Source organism: Stegastes partitus, unplaced genomic scaffold (assembly GCF_000690725.1).
Source record: "Stegastes partitus isolate 25-593 unplaced genomic scaffold, Stegastes_partitus-1.0.2 Scaffold2312, whole genome shotgun sequence".
NCBI lineage: Eukaryota > Metazoa > Chordata > Actinopteri > Pomacentridae > Stegastes > Stegastes partitus.
Genome location: NW_007580043.1, coordinates 11162 through 27906, shown reverse-complemented (window position 1 = coordinate 27906; position 16745 = coordinate 11162). Strand labels below are relative to the sequence as shown.

Here is a 16745-nt window from a genome sequence, read left to right as displayed (position 1 = left end):
AGATTTCTTTATTGTCATTGCAGATTTCTAACGCAATGAGTCAATAACCTCTTGGTGCATATTAAATAAATACAAAGTGCATTAATGGGGAGTAGGAATTGCTACGAGGTGCTCACGTCCACACAGTTAGTAAAGATGTTTTTCAGCAGCCCTGTTCAAAGTTTCCATGTCTTCATACAGGAAAAAAAAAGTCCTGCACCCTCCACTGACAGCCACAGATGGTTTAGGTGAGTTCATCATCTGCCCTGGTGCCAGTAATCCTGGTAACTGAACACTGACTCAGCCTGCAGCCTTCAGCCATCATTAACCAAACACTCCTGGTATTCCAGGAGTGGAGCCGAAGTCCAACACACACATGAAAACACACCAGACTGGGACGCACACATGAGCTGTGGGGTTACTGGAGAAGTCCTGAAACAGCAGCTGTGATCAGCAGCGACAGGTTGGTGTCGTCTCCAAGCCGGGACGGCAGCACCGGGGAGATAAAAGCACTGCTGAAGCTGTTTTCCTGTATTCATACAAATACACTCGTGGTTCTACAGCGAGCTGGACTGCTGGCTCATGAAAGAACAGGAACAGAGAGCGGGGAGGAGGAGGAGACCCATCCAACATTTATTATTACAGCCAGAGCCTGGAAGCAAACCACAACATTCAGTGTGCTGAAGCAGGGGAACAGGTGGAGGTGGGGTTACAGAGGACAAACAGACAGACAGACAGAAGGACAGACAGGTAGAGGGTGAGACACACGGAGTGCCAGGTGTTGTTGGTAGCTGAGCTGATAAGCGAACCTTCCTCTACCTGAGGCCAACAGGCAACCTGCTCAAGTCCAGACAGGAGGGATGATTTATTGAAGCTTTGGGCAGTGTGTGTGTGTGTGTGTGTGTGTGTGTGTGTGTGTGTGTGTGTGTGTGTGTGTGTTACAGTGAAAGCGCCTGTAGCAAGTGTGCGACTGTGTGAGTGTTGTGTAAGACGTTCCAAACAACTGGCAGGTGGAATTACAAGCCTCTGGAGGGAAACTGGAAATCGACAAAAAAAAACAAAAAACATCCAGAACGACAGACACGCCGCACTCCAGATAATAAAACCATCATCCGTCACACTCGCGGCGACACAATGAATCCACATGATAGGGGCAGACAAAACAACACGAATCACAATAATGTAAAAATTAGCACAATGCACTAGCTGGGGGCTGCACAAGTGGGCCGGGATGAGCTCGGTTTCTTTCATGCACCAGACAGAAGACAAAACAGAACCCTGGGAGGCCGGATTGAGCAACACAGTCGATCCGTTATGTTATCAGACGCCCAAAAACTACAAAATGATTTATACTCTGGAAATTAATCACAGCAGAATTACACAATTCACAGAGTACAGTGATGTTCCAGGAATGTGTGATTCTGTGTACTGGAGTTGCCTGTGTAGTGCGTCACAAACCAGACTCACCCTCTTGATTCATTAGCTTTAGGGGAATGAATGAGTGCGCTAACACAGGTCTGAACATAAACTTAAAGAGCCCTTATTACGCACTTTTTTTAGGTTAATGATTGTGTTTCTGGGGCCTGTTTACATGCTAAAATGCTCAAACAGGACATTGTTTTACTCATAATGTGCATTTCTGCATCACTTCTTCTCATTCTCAATTTGAAATGCTCTGTTTCAAAAAGCTCTTCTTTGTTAGCTGGCCTGACAAAAAACAAAGCAACACTGGATTAACTTGTGGATATGTAAGTCTGAAGACTTTTTGCAAGCATTAAAAAGCTATAAAACACTCTGAAGTAAAGGGAAAAGCCCCAAAAGTATAATATGGGCTCTTTAAAGGTTTAAAGGTTTCCTGCCTTGAAGGTAGTAACTTTATTTGTACTGTACCTCTGAAACATTCAAAGCTTTAAATCACAAGATAAAGCTAACGGTATTCAGAGTGACAGCTGCTGATGGGAGGTATCTGTCAGCGCAACAAGAGAGGAAAACGTCACATGATGCCAGTGAAGCAGCTGCAGAGGTGAACAAAAACACCCTCCGTGTTCCTGTCGCTTATTTCAGCTCCTCTTTGTCGGTGCCCATCTTTGGCAAACTCTGTATTGGCAAGTATGTTAAATTACAGGAATTATCGCTTTTCCCCTTTAATTAAAACTCAGGTACAAATGATCTGGAGCGTTTGGGTGCTCCATTAGGTGTCTCATGTTGATTTAAACCACCTCGTGTCAAAGCTCTTACTGGCAGGCTTCTTCATAATGATCCAAATTAGCCGTGACATGACATGACCCATCCTCCAAACACTGATTATTAAGTTTCACCTTCTGAACCCTCAAATCTGTCAGAGGGATTGAAATGAATGTTTTTTTTTAAATTGCCAAAATGACACAATTGTTAAAGCCAGAACCTGTAAAAACACGTCCCACTGAGCAGGAAAATGAACCAAATCTAACCTGAATATCCTGATATTTCATCAAAATCACTGTATTTACATGCATCTCACTGGAAGGTTCACTACAAACAAACAGTTTGGTCTGACCAGATTCTCTAAAAAAAATAAAAATTCTGCATTCCTGAAAGCAACCAGGAAGCTGTGGTTGACTCGGCTGCAACACACAGACACAGGACAAAAGTTCAGCGACTTTCAAGCTACACTGGTTTGAACTGCAGGTTGTGTTTGCACAAAGACGATAGGAAACAGGTATGTAAACATTATGCAAATATTATAAAAATGGGAAATATCTGTAGAATGTAGAGCCATTTCTCCCCCAGTGGGAAAAATGATTTTATTTTCTCCTTTTTGTACAATAAATAATCAAAGAAATTCAACTTTTCTTTTCACTTTTTTGTGATTTATGGCATTTTATCTGTGTCACACTGCACAAGACACACTTTTCAGTTCTCTTTGCTTCTAGCCATGATTGTATTGTTTCCATAGAGCTGCAGGACTTTATATTGCAGTAAAAAATGAGCCAACAGTGAGTAAAAATGTGACAGATGCACAAAAAAATCACCCACAAATTGCAGTTTTTTTAAGCGCTGACATCATTTGATCGAGTTCTTTGTGCATCATTCTTAAATCAACTCGGCGCAAACAAACAAACAACATGCATCTTTTTTTTAAATGTCTTTTGAGCTTTGCATGCTGCCAAAACAAAATGAAGACTTTCTGCTTTGTGCGGTGGATTATCTGGCATTGTCTTTTCTCAGAACGCTTTGTGCAGACACCAACAAGACAAATGTAGGCGAGGGACGGATCCCTCACAGAAATGCTAATCCTGAAACATTAGCGGGATCCTTTAAGCGCCCTCATTATACTGATTCATGTGAACGCAGCAGCTATCGTTCCACAAATGAGTTATTTGTGTGGTGCTCCCTTGTTTCTTCTTTGTGTCACGTCCTCATTTGTGAAAGAGAAATGATATCTCCAACGCCTGTGCGAGGAGGAGGAAGGAGGCGGAGGGGGGTTCGCTCTGACACTCAGCGCTGCAGCAGCTTCACACCACAAAGACGAGTCCTTTGTCTGCTTTAACAAAGAGGATTCAAGCCAGAGGACGGACCGTTATAGATTGCTTCCTCCTGCTGCAGCCACAGAGATAAATGACAGGGATAAGCATGATCACACACACCGAGTTTCTGGTCTCTATTGTCTCTGCGTGTACTCGGCCTCGCAGGTCCGGTCGGCCCATGACTCATGTTGCTTCCACGCAAGCTACTTTACATACATGTGACAGTCGGTGGAAGCACTTTTTGCACGATCAACGGGGACATTAGTCACTGATAGACCTGATAATAGAATATCTGCACTGTAAAAAATGTACTTTTTCCTCACTTTGTTAAACTGATTACTGTTGTTTTATGGATGTTTCCCTGTTCTGATAAATCGAAGATATCCAACAAAATCTCTGAAGAAACTTATTATTTTACGTGTTTCTACAATGAAAAACGTGTTCTTTTACATGATCTGACTACAAAATGTAATAATTTTTTTCTGTGTTTAAATCAACAACAAAATTCGGGTATATTTAGAAGAAAAAATGTGAAAATAAAGGATTTAAAAATGGTAAATAATACAGTTTAAACTGTAATTTTACAGTTTCTCCCTACTTTATTAAATTAATCACAGTAAAAAGTATTAATTTACATGGTAACTGTAAAACAATTTTTTTTAAAAATTCCAACATTTGACCATAAAATTTCCTTATTTTAATTTTTTAAGATTTGATTATTTATTTATTTTTATTATTTTATTTTTTTAAACAAAAAAAAAAGTTTAGGCTTAACAGCTACCAAGTGCAATTCGTTTTCAACAGTTTACCACTATTTTACGTGTTTTATCTGTTTTGTTACGATACTGATAATATCTTGTAAAATCACAAAAAAAGTATTAACTTACATGTTAATATAAAAAAAAAAACTCTCTAAAGCTGTAAAAAAAAAATGTCCACATCAAAAAGTTAAAAGCATTATTTTTTTTACAAATACTAATTTGTTCTTGTTACTATAAAAAGACAATGTTTGGCTGTATCTACATTTGCTAACGTCTTTTTTTTTTTTTGTTAACAGATATTCACCATTACCTTCACTGTTTTTTACAGTTTTTGAATGTCACAGTATTCCACTGTTTTTAATATATATTTTCCGGCACCCTTGCTGCCAGATTTTCACAGTTATTTTACTGGATTTTATTGCATTTTATTTTTACAGTGTCTGGCATCCTGTGATCTAACCAGGCTATTCACCGCTGTGTGTTGTAGCTGCGTCCTTCACTCCTCATTAGTTCAGGTCTGATCCGGAGGGTTTTTAGCACGAAGGCTTAAAAGTTTTTGGGACGCTCTTAACTGTGAACCTCGACCCTTTGAAGCTCCTGACCTTCTCGTCCAGGGGTCACAAGGTTTTTTTGCCCCGGTGCCTCGGTAACACCCGACACCTACCCCCAACCCCTCCCGCTTCCCCAGAGGATGCAAAAAAAAAAAAAAAGCATTTAAACTGTCACAGGTTTATAGACAGGTCGCACACCCAGTAAGCAAATATGGAGCACACACACCTCTGAGCTCAGACTGGTGGCACTCACAAATAAAAATGTCTTGGAAACACATGTTCCCTCCACCTGCACAAGCTGCACCAGTGTCATGAATTAAAGAAGCCAAACACCCTCCTTTACCCTCCAGCTCCACTGGTTTTCTATTTATTATGCTAATGTATTTTATCTGCCGCTTCCCCAACTCTGCTAATTAATCCCAAAGTAAAAGCAGTAAGCAGATTTATCAGACATTCCTTCAGGGGTGAGGAGGTGTGGTCGGGAGGAGGGGAGTCACCTCATCCCCTCCTCGCTCTAAAACTCTCTCCTCTTCTCTCTAATCTTACAAAACCGAAAATTAAGCCGTCTGAAGATCATGAGAGAAGAAGACGCTTTTGGAGAAACATAACATCTGCCTACTTGGTCAATTAAACCTCACAAGGAGAAACATGAAAGTGCAAAATTGAACGGCCCCAAAAAAAAAGGAGAAATCCCCCGACTTTTATCATTTAATTGCTTTCCAGTTTCTCCTGCTCGCTACAGTCTCTAATCAAAACAACTGTGAGGGAAGAAGTAAGGGTTGAGAGGAGGCATGGAGGAGAGGGGAGAGATGAAAGGTGAGGAGGAGGACAGTTTGTGTTAAGCTCCATCTGAAGGTTGCGGGAGTTTCATGCGAAGGACTGAGTGTGTTTGCAGGGAAAAAAGGCAGCGAGAGGCCAGAGGTCAAAAGTCTGGAAGACAGGAAATTAGCCACACCTGAGGATTTACGGATAGAGGAGGCTCGCAGCGCTCAGGACTACTGCAGCAAGTCTGCACTGCAAAAAAATGAACCTTTTTCAACAGCTTTTAACTGGAGTGTCTATAAAAATGTACTGATATTTTACAGATTTCACAGAAAATAACTTTTTTATTTATTTATGTCAACCATAAAAACCAGGCAAAGGCTTTAATTAACATTATTTCAAATGGTAATTTGTTCTTTTGCAATGTTTCAGTGTAAAATTACACCATTTTATTTGTAAAATCAGCAAAAAATATCATTATTTTACAGGTTTTTACCATAATTTGAAACAAAATTGCATTTATTAAAGATTTAAACATGGTAAATATTGTTTGAACTGTTAGTTCCTCTGTTTTGTTTAATTACAGTTAAGATCAAGTAAAATTAGAAAAACAATATATTAATTTACATGTTGATTGTAAAAATGGGAAATAATGCAGAATATCAAAAGTTTTTTTTCTTTTTTAAATAAATAGCATTTCATTCTTTTACAATGTGCGACCAATGAAATTAACGTACCAAAGTTACCTAAAAATATAATTATTTTACAGATATTTTTATTTATTTATTTATTTGTAAACTTTTTTTGAACTTTACATAATCCTGCTGTTTATTAATATATTTTTCTGGTACCCTTGCTGCCAGATTTTCACGTTTTTTTGCGGGATGTTATTTTTTTCAGTATGTCTGTGTAAAAAAAATCAGTGTAAGCTTCAAATTAATTGCAAAAATTAGTTCTTAAACATGAGAAATGAGCATTTTTCTCTTAAATATTTGATCACGAGTTGATAATAGCTGGATAAGAATTAAAGAGTCCATCAATTTAATACAGTCGGCCTTCTTTCATTCCTCCACACTGCAGTCCATCTTCATATAAAGCTCATTCCCTCCCCCCTTCTGCTCTCTTTCTCTTCCTATCCACCCCCCATCACTCTCTCGCTCCACGGCGGGGCTCCGCTCAGCCTTCATCCATTTCCGTCTGTCAACTAGCCAGCAACCAAATCCTTCTGCAGCTCTGTGACAGGACAAAGACCGCAGCGTCTCGGCAAATCACTCAAGCTGTAACGAGATGCCCCAGAAAGTGCCACAGACCCACAAATACTCAGTCGATCTTCTTATTTTACTGCGTGTTGTGGCCAGTACATCCTGATATAAGAGCAATACGTGCTCAGGATCGGTTTGTGCATCAGCGCTGTGGTTCTTCACGAAGCTCGGTTGTAATGCGTCACGTGGAAGTCAGAGCAAAGGGAGTCAGCTGAGGTCTCAAAACATGAATCAAATGTAAATTTGTAGTTTTATAGATGTTTTCATGCATTCATTGTGCATTAGGACACACCGAATCTTCTCTCGTGCACTTCATAGTTGGATATTGGAACATAGCCTTAGCATGTGCAAACACATAGTGTGTCAGATGTAGTATCCCAGTAATACCAGGGTGTCCTACAACATCTGGCAGTTTGTGAGCCAGCTTTTCTGGCCTTCCTGATCCACAATCCTCTGCACAGTAACATCACAGTGTCTCACATGAGTATGAACAAGTGTTGCACAGACAGATGACAGCTCATTTTGCACTACAGACAACATCATGAACCAGTAATACGTCCCAGTCGTACGCTGCATGACGCAGTACGCACTCCGTGAGCGCGGCTCCAGTGTGCACTTAAAATAAAAATGAAAAAGTGTTGCGATTTGGAATGCAGCCTCGATTTTCCCATTTGCTTTCCAGCCATCCAGTTCAAGTGCTTTTAAAGGAACACAAACTGGTTAATCAATGCTCAACAGCTGCTCCAGGGATTGTGTTGTATGTGTGCTGTACGCCTCCAGAACATTATCCCACCTACGTGTGCAAACACAACGTGTTAAACCCCCAGGACAAGAAATTTCACAATGTTATTCACGAGTGTTTAATGCATGCCAGAACTTAAGACGACCCAGGAGTTTATTCCAGAGCCCCAGAACAACAGTAAAGCTTTAATACACTCCTATCACCTGCGTATGATTGTTTAAGAAAAACATGTATTTTCGACTGGAAACAGGCCAGAAATACATCTGAAAAGTATATTTATATACCCAACTCCAATATATTCAGGTCAATATGTTCAATGTGAGGCACGTAAAGGCCTTTTGGGAACTTTAAATTCCTCAGAATCACTCCTGAAATGAATCATTCAGCAAACACAGGTAGAATTCTCAGATGTTTCAGACTCACCTGTCAGCATCTCCCTGTCCAGAAGACGTATTCCGATGCAGTGTCTCTCGCACGGCGGCCATGCTGTCGGGGAGGCGGTTCAGGCGGCGCGTGTACAGACCCAAACCTCCGTCAGTCATGTAGCTGCAAAAACACAACAAATCCTATGAGACACAGGCACCATGCAGCAGCTCCAAGACACGCAATAAAAGATCTCAGAGAGGATGATCTGGAGTGCAGGACTTTGTTTAAAGACACACACTGGAGTTTCTTCTTGTTTTCCCAGAGCTGCTTTTCTTATATATTGTGTGTGTTCCATGGAGCAGGAGGAGCCCACATCCATCTAGTTTTCCGGCTGAGGCTAAGCTCCCATCATTCAGGGTTAAACGGTTCCCACACAAACACTGAAGACAGCAAACTCTCCAACTTAACAAAGACGCATTTCTCTCATGTGGCCAGCGGTGGTAAACAACAGCGGTCTTTAGAAGGAGCACAGAGGATGAGGCTGTTCTTCGCTGCTGCAGGAAGCATATTGCGATTCATCACAGACACCGGGGGCCATCGGAACGGCACGTTATGATTGACGGAGTAACCCAAGATTAAGAGAAAGCTAAAAATGTTCTGCGAATGTAAGTGCAGGCTAAGTAGGGCATTCCCTTCGCTTCATGACGGAAAATTACATTTAAAGGGAGGTGATTTATGGCATGTTGAAGTCTGAGGCTGACAGTTTGCAGCAGTTACAGTCTGAAGCTGATGCTGAACACAAACATTCCCACTGGAACTAAAACAACACAGAGCGAATCGCCCAAATGTTTACCTGTGGAGGAGACTCCTAATGGAGCTAAATATTGACGCCTTTAACTCGGGTGTAGTCTAATGAAACGTTTGCTGTTTTAAAGCCGAGGCCGGACCGTTGGAACGGCGACTGCGATGATTCTGTTTCTGCAGTTAAGTGAGTAGAAAAATAAGCCGACCACTAAATCGCCTCCTGTGTTATCTGTGTGTCGATCTGAGCGAGAGGGAACCCTGCACACACACACAAACACACAGTTATACCTGAATGTATGTACAGTACACACACACACACAGCGCAGTGTTTCCTACAGACAGAGCCTCTTTGTGCAGTCAAACTGATTCTGTTGGCCGGATCCAATGAGATGTAAATACGAGTGTGTTTTAGCAGCAAACCTGGAAATTCAGCATTTTGTCTCCACAAACGTTGTGAAGAAAAAACAGTTTGGACCTGAGCTGAGCTAAAACTTTGGTCCTCTCAGCGAACTTTATGAAATCTTATTTATAAATCATTTGTGTTTCTATTGTGTTATTTTAAGTATTTGGACATGTTTTGTGGTACATGATGGAAATAAATGAGCTAAAATTAACATTGTAAACCCAAAAACCTTGCAGTGGGTTTAAAAGGCAGCTTGTCCTAAAAAAAATAAACAAAAAATCATCAAAATGACATCATTTATCTGATTCACAAACTGTAAAAACAGAAAAAATCATTAGATTCTCAATTTCCTGTCAGTTTTTGAAATAATCATGTGTGAGTTATTATTTTTTCTGTAAAATTAATTTAATCTAAGTCGAAAGTCAAGCTGTTTCATCAAAATCATTGTGTTCTACATGTCGCTTTGAAAAATTTGTTAAAAATAAATCATTTGTATTAACTAGATTTTGTAAAAAGACAAAAAATTCCACATTCTTTGGCACAACCGTAAAGCCATTAGTGACTCAGCTCCAAACAACAGCCTTGTGACAAAAATTCTGAGACATTTCAGCGGAACTGGGCTGCACTGCAGGCTGTGTTTACACAAAACAGAGAGGCGACAAGTGTGGAAACAAATTGAAGTAGCAAATAATCTGCAGTATTGGAGTCAACATTATTCCTGTAATGGTAACAACGATGGGCAAATGGAAAAATGTGTTGATTCCAGGTTTTAAAAAATTGTGTAAAATAAATATTCAAAATTCTCAAATTTTGTTTTTTCTTTTTTGTGATTTATGGCCTTAAAAGTTTGAGAGTTTTGAATTCTCACCACTTCTAGCCATGGTTGTGCTGTTTCTGTAGAGGTGCAGGACTTTATATTGTGCAAAATGAAGGCACAGTGAGTGAAAAAGCAACAAAAAAATACTGCTTTGAGTTCATAAGGTTTAACCAAATGACTCATGTGTCACTAAATATCAGACAAAGTCACACTGATTCTTTTTTTAGGAATCACATAATCAATCAGACAGATAAGGCACTAAAAACAGATCTTATGCCGCTGATATGAGCCTCGTTGAGGGACAAGAAAAACAACAGAATGTGAGGACAGTTGACAAATGCTGGGAGCCTTTCCTGACAGAGGGTCCACATGGAGGGGGTTTAGCTGCTCTGGAGAGGATTCATCCATCATCACAAAGCAAAGTCACCTTGAAGATGACCATCCAGGCACACACACACAATCCGGACTAAGACATTACTTCTTCACACTAATAAGTAACTGAGCTCGTGTCCTCTTGGTTCTGCTGCCTGTTAACCTGTAACCTTCTGCGGCAGCAGAAACGTGTCCAAACAAGACAGTTTACGGGCAGAGAGCAGCGAGCAGCCGGGTGGAGATTACACAGCCGTGCAACTAACAGAAGCAAAAGTTCATGAGTAAATGAAACGGCGGAGCTATCGGACTTGCAAACAATGCATGCACTGTGGTGTGGACAGCAGGAAATTCAGTTAATGTCATGCTCTGGGAAGAAAAACAAACAGTCTCCTGCAGAGCCTCAGACGTACCTGTCTGCCTCAAACATGGTCACACAGTTAGTCCAAGACAAACCAAACAAGTCCAGGTGAGTCCCCGCTGATAACAATCTCCAGTGAGTCCGTTTTCAACCGTCAGGCTACTGGCTGTTATCAGGTCTGAGCCGGTGTGTGAGATCCGCTGCCTTGTGAGTACTATCAGCAGGTGGAAGCGTGTTTGATCATGGCGATATCAGATATGCAATATCAGTGTCGAGACTCCATGGATAGGTTAAGTGTCCATGTGCGACCTGAGAGTGAGAGCTCAGTGCTGGTATGCAGCCTCTCTCCTCAGCTCCACATGCTTTTTCTCTCCTGGCTGGCGGTTGGGTCTGTCTGAGGAAAGGTGGAGGAGGGATGGGAGGGGAGGCGAGGGAAGGAGGGAGGGAGGAAGGGCAGAGGAGTAGATCAGGCAACATGCCCCCGAGCCAAGGAGGCGGGTGCCTTCGTCTCCACGGGCCACAGAAACCGAAAGGAGAAAGAGAGGAGGGGGTTGGAGATGGAAGGAAACCGCTGCAGATACTAAAAGTGTCTCGGTTATGTTGTCTGCTGCACAGGCAACAAAACTGAATAAATGAAGCTGAATAAATGAAGATATGCTGATCTGGTCATCTCAGTTTGGAGTACAGACTGCTTAGAGACATCTAGAGCTTCAGTTAGCTTGTTTTGATTATTTCACATCTTAATAGATTAGTTCTACATTTTTTTTCTGTAAAACATCAGAAATATTTTGCATCAGAATTTCCCTGAGATATCCAGCCTACAATTTACACAAAAAAAGCAGAAAAGCAGAAATCTCTCTCATTCAAAAAGCTAAAAAAAATTGCATTTTTTCTTGATAAATTATATTAACTGTCAAAAACCAATCCAAAAACAACAACAACAACAACAACAACACAAGAACTTTGTAGAAGAATTTACTGTCATTTTCTATTGTTCTGTGAGTTACGGGGTCATTTCTATGCTGATGAAATTTAAACTTTCAGTTAAATTTCAAGCTCATCTAATGTATTATTTTCTAAAACAGTTCTGATTCACCACCAGCAGGTTTAAAAGGTGTGTTATCTTTTTTAAAAATTGCCAAAATAACTACATTTATCAGTTTGAAATGCTGTTAAAACTTGAAGATATTGTTGGATTTTCAACTTTAAAGGGTAATTTCATGCAAAACCCCCCTAAAATGTTTAGTTGTATGTGGATGATTAATTTCTAAGGTGAACCGAATAAAATTTGTTGCATCAAAAACTCATGAGATTAACTAGGATTTTATTTTTTTATTTTTTACCAAAGGATCTGTGGATTATTTTTAGTAACACTTTTTCTAATCCAAGGTCCAGACATTATTTTTATTACACTGCGTCTGAAGCCAAATGCTTACTGACAGTTAACGTCACAAAACCCAGATACCGCTGGAGCTAAGGGGTGAATAAAATAAGCCTCTTTTGCTAACATATGTGAATTGACCCTTTAAGTGGCATTTAAGAGGTTACAAAGAGTTGAACTGCGAGAGTTTACTGCCGTAATCCAAATGCCAGCTCCTCCTCTCTGGGTAAACATCCCACCTCTGTGTGGAAGAACCAGTTATTTGGTGGATGCTAACATGCTTGTGATAGAGCTTAACCTCGACAAGAGCCTGAGGATGTGGAGAGCAGGGGGAGGTCATCCGTCTGTGTCTGCTTTAAATGGTTAACCCACAGGGCGACTCCACCCACATGCCTGTACCCACACACAGCTCCTCACACACACATGTTACGCTGCTGCACTTCCCACCCCCTCCCCTGCACAAAGAACATAATCTAGTCAACATGCCTCCATTTGAATAAAAGCTCATTTCGCCACTCATCCATCACTTCATCCCCTGGGTTTTAACTGCTGAAAGCACCCACAGAGCATGTTCTTCATGTGTCACACACACGGAGCGTTTAACGTTAAAACAGCAGCTCGACACAACCTCTTTATTGTGTGTCGTAAAAACGGTTCAGTTTATTGTAGTGTGGAAATGAAAGAAATCATCTGAAATGTTGTTAAAGTCAATCATTAAGGCAAAAATGCAAAACATTAATAGGTTCTAGCTTTTAAAATATTGTGATTTTCTTGTCTTTATACCAGAGTCATGTAAATAATTAACCTTCTGAACCCCAAAACTCGCAGGTGGGTTTGAATCACATGTTGTCTTCTTAAAAAATCACCGAAATGAAACCATTTATGAAAGCGAAAACGTGTAAAAATGAAAAGAATCGCAGGATGTACAACTTTGTGATGCTTTAAAAAAAAAAACTAATTACGTGTGATGCACTATTCTATCTAAAAGTTCAACAAATCTAAGCTGAAAAAAAATCATGACATTTCATCAAAATCACCTTATTCTATGACGTAATTAAAAATTTGTCAAAAATAAACAATTTGCACAAATTTAACTCTTCAAAAAAATAAAAATTTGGCGCTGCTCAGTGCAACAATAAAACCACTAGTGACACAGCTGTGACCAACAGTTATGTAGCAAAAATTCAGGAACTTTTTGTCTGAACTGCAGGCTGTGTTCACACAGAGCAGGTAGAAGAAACATATGGATATGGAAAAATGATTCACATGTTGATTCCAGGTGGTTAGCACCATTGACTCGCAGCAAGAAGGTCGCCGGTTTGTGTCCCGCTGAGGACACCCGGAATCAGCGTGGGTTCTCTCCGGGTTCTCTGGCTTCCTCCCACAGTCCAGAAACATGTTGAGGTTAATTGGTGATTCTAAATTGTCCGTAGGTGTGAATGTGAGTGTGCTTGGTTGTCTGTCTCTAAGTGTAGCCCTGTGATAGACTGGTTACCTGTCCAGCTGAACCTGCCTTCACCCTGAGTCAGCTGGGATAGACTCCAGCCCCCCACGACCCTAGTGAGGATTAAGGTGTATAGATAATGGATGGACGGATGGATGTTGATTTCAGGTTTTGTCAATTAAATATAATTTATGACATCAAAACTGTGTCATACTGCACTAAAGCCCTTTCTGAGTTCTCTCCTAGTCATGGTTGTTCTGTTTCCATAGAGGTGCAGGACTTTATATCGCAGTGAAACATGAACCCACAGTGAGTGAATAATGCAACATCAGCAAAAACATACCCCAGAAACTGCCTCGAGCTCAGATAAAAACTCATCAATGTATCAACAAGAACAGAAGAAACATCTTAAATGGCAGCCCAATGCCATATCGTAAAAAAAATCTCTGAGATTAGTTAACCAATAAAACTTTTAGTTGATTACATTGTGCCTCACAGGTCCTACCAGCCTAGATATCAAGTTTTCCGAGCGAGAAAATGCCTCCGCTCACCTGCTCACATCACTCACCTGCCCAGGTGTGTCTGCGGCCGGCCTTTTGTCTGATTCATGCATATCAAGTACTTCAAGAGCACTTAGCCCCTCGCTTTTTTATCTGCCTCAGGGCTTCTGAATCAGCCCAAATCAGACCAAACGTTTATAAGAGATGTGTTTTGTTTTTTATCACGTTCACTGATCTCACGGAGCATCATCTACATTCGCTGTTTATCTTCTCTATCGATCTAATCGCTGAAGCAGCTCTATTACAAGACCCGGCTCTTTCTGCATCTGACTTTTTCGATGCCATCTGAAGGTAACTTGGCGCCTTTCACAGCTCCATCTGATAATAATGATGACAGCAGAGCTTTAAATTGCACAGTGTTACAGCCAAGGTATGCAGGGGGCTTGTTGCAACATGGACACTGGCTTCGAGGGAGCAAATAAACAGGTTATCAGGGTATCAGCATTACTGCATCTGCAGGCACAGAGAGATGGGATACTTGTGGGATCTGCACTACACGGGATAAGTGTTGCTTATGCTACGGATGTAAACTGTGGGATGTAATATGATGGTTAGATCACGGGCGTATGACCGAGGAACACTACTGCCCTCTTCTGGTGAGTCTGATTACAGGATCAAGTCATGTTAAGTGGATTATTCGGACACGGAGGATCAACTCAGCAGCTGGAGTTAAATGCAGGTGATGTCTTGAAGGGAAACTTTGGTTCCTGCATTCTTGTGGATGTAACTCTGACACTTAACATCCACCTAAACATATTTCTGCAGGCTAAGCACAGCACTGCAACGGCAATCCTGACGAAAATGCACCATTGCAAAAACTGCCAGAAACAGCTCAGGGAACACGACAAAGAGCTCAAAGTGTAAATCCAGCCTCCAAAGTCCCCAGATTCAAATCGGATCGAGGCTCAGCAAGATGTGTCGAAGAAAACCTGATCCGCAGAGGAAGACACCACAGAACACCCCGAGAGGTTCTGTATTAATTCTCAGATTGGTCAGGACTGTTTTGGTGGTACGAAGAGAATCTAAACAACATTAATTATTTTAGAACATAAGAAAAATGGTTTCTAAAGCCTGAGATGATATCTTCAAATTGCATATTTTGTCCAAATAACAACAAAAAAACACAACAAAGTGCCCTATTGACAATGATAAAACCAAGAAAAGCTGCAAATCCTCAAATAGGACAACCAGGAACACAGAGACGATAAGAGATTTCGTAACATCTATGCACACTTGGAAGAATGTTTGTTTCTTGTTCTATGATTTATGAGTTCTCTCTACTTGGTTGTGCTGTTTCCGCAGAGGTGCAGGACTTTATGTTGTAGAGAAGAATGAATCCACAACGAGTAAAACTGTCACAAGAGGCAAAAAGTACCCAGTAAATAAGAAAGACTTATTCACAGGTCCGACCAGCTTGGATATCACGTTTTCCGAGCAACAACATGGCTCTGCTCACCTGCTCAACAACCCAAAAGCAAAAGTCCATCTAGTTACAATAACAAAGCAGTGAAATGCTGCAAATTCCTCGATTGGACAAGCTGGAAACCAGTTCAAGTTCTTCTCTTTAATAAAGGAACAAAACCTTTTCTCTGTCAAGCGACTCTGCGATTCATCCGTTGCCTGTTTCCAGTTTAATAAAACTTGAATTAAAAAAATCTCTGCAAGCGTGATCCACTTACCCGCTGGTGACGTCATCAGTGCGCACGGCGTTCTTGCTCAGCACGTCTCCGTCGCTCATGTATCCCGTCACCTCCATGGAGATGCCGTCCAGGTCCATGTCCTCCCCGGCTCTGTCTCCGAGCTCCACGCTGCACAGGGCTCCTCCCCGGCCCGCCAGCTGCCTCCGGAGGTGCCCTGGGTACAGGTAGCGCCCTCCCTGGCCGCCGACCACCCGGCCAGCGTAGCCGTTGCCCAACGAGGGGGCGTCGCCCGCCTGCAGACGAGGGCTGGACTGGCCCAGTCGCCATGACGACAGCGATGGGCGGGCAGAGGTGATGCTGAGGATGCTGCGGCCGCCTCCGCTGTTGTTGCTGCTGCTGCCACCGCCGGCGGTCCCACCACCGCTGCTGATGTCTGTGGTGACGCTGCCGTCGAAGGTGGTTTCCAAGGTGCTGAGCACAGAGAGAAAGAAAAATAGGTTTCAGATATAACTCACAAGCTGATACGACAGGATAATCTAACCTCTGAACCCAAGAAGTTTCTGGGCGTTTTTTATTTTGATGCTCAACTTTGCTCATTGTGGGCTCAATTTTTTTCTAGTCATGGCTAGAAGTAGAAAGAACTTATGTCTTCTGTGCATTATGATGCAATTTTAATGCCTGAAATTATTTTTAACAGAGGAAATGAAAGTCACATTCCTTAGTATTTATAAGGTAAAAGTATTTATAAGGTAAAAATCCAATAAAATCTAACTTTTCCAAGTGTCCACAGGTGTTACCAATGCTGGAAAAGGTGGTGACACTACATATTAAATATACTTTCCTACTTATAGTTTTCATGTGTGGATTTATTTTTGTTTTTAAAGGCAAACGGTACATTTTTGGCAAATGTTTTTCTTCATGGGACTGCACATCACACATGAACAACAAGTTCATGGATCATCAAAAAGAAGAAAATCAAACCATGTTGTGTGATTTTACAGATTTCTGCCCTGATAATTGGTGTAATTTTGGCAATT

At 41.2% G+C, this 16745-nt stretch overlaps 1 protein-coding gene across 1 annotated transcript in view; it reads right to left on the bottom strand.

The window, feature by feature from the left end:
- Positions 1–16745, bottom strand: part of LOC103374634 (neuron navigator 2-like) — a gene marked incomplete at its 3' end in the record, with an annotated part of 53165 nt that overhangs the window by 31868 nt on the left and 4552 nt on the right. Inside the window, exons 4-6 of the mRNA XM_008304752.1 lie at positions 16136–16179; positions 15748–16084; positions 7987–8109 (exon numbers count right to left, since the gene is read on the bottom strand). Of these exons, the coding sequence (XP_008302974.1) occupies positions 7987–8109; positions 15748–16084; positions 16136–16179 (504 nt within the window). The remainder of the gene's footprint in view (positions 1–7986; positions 8110–15747; positions 16085–16135; positions 16180–16745) is intronic.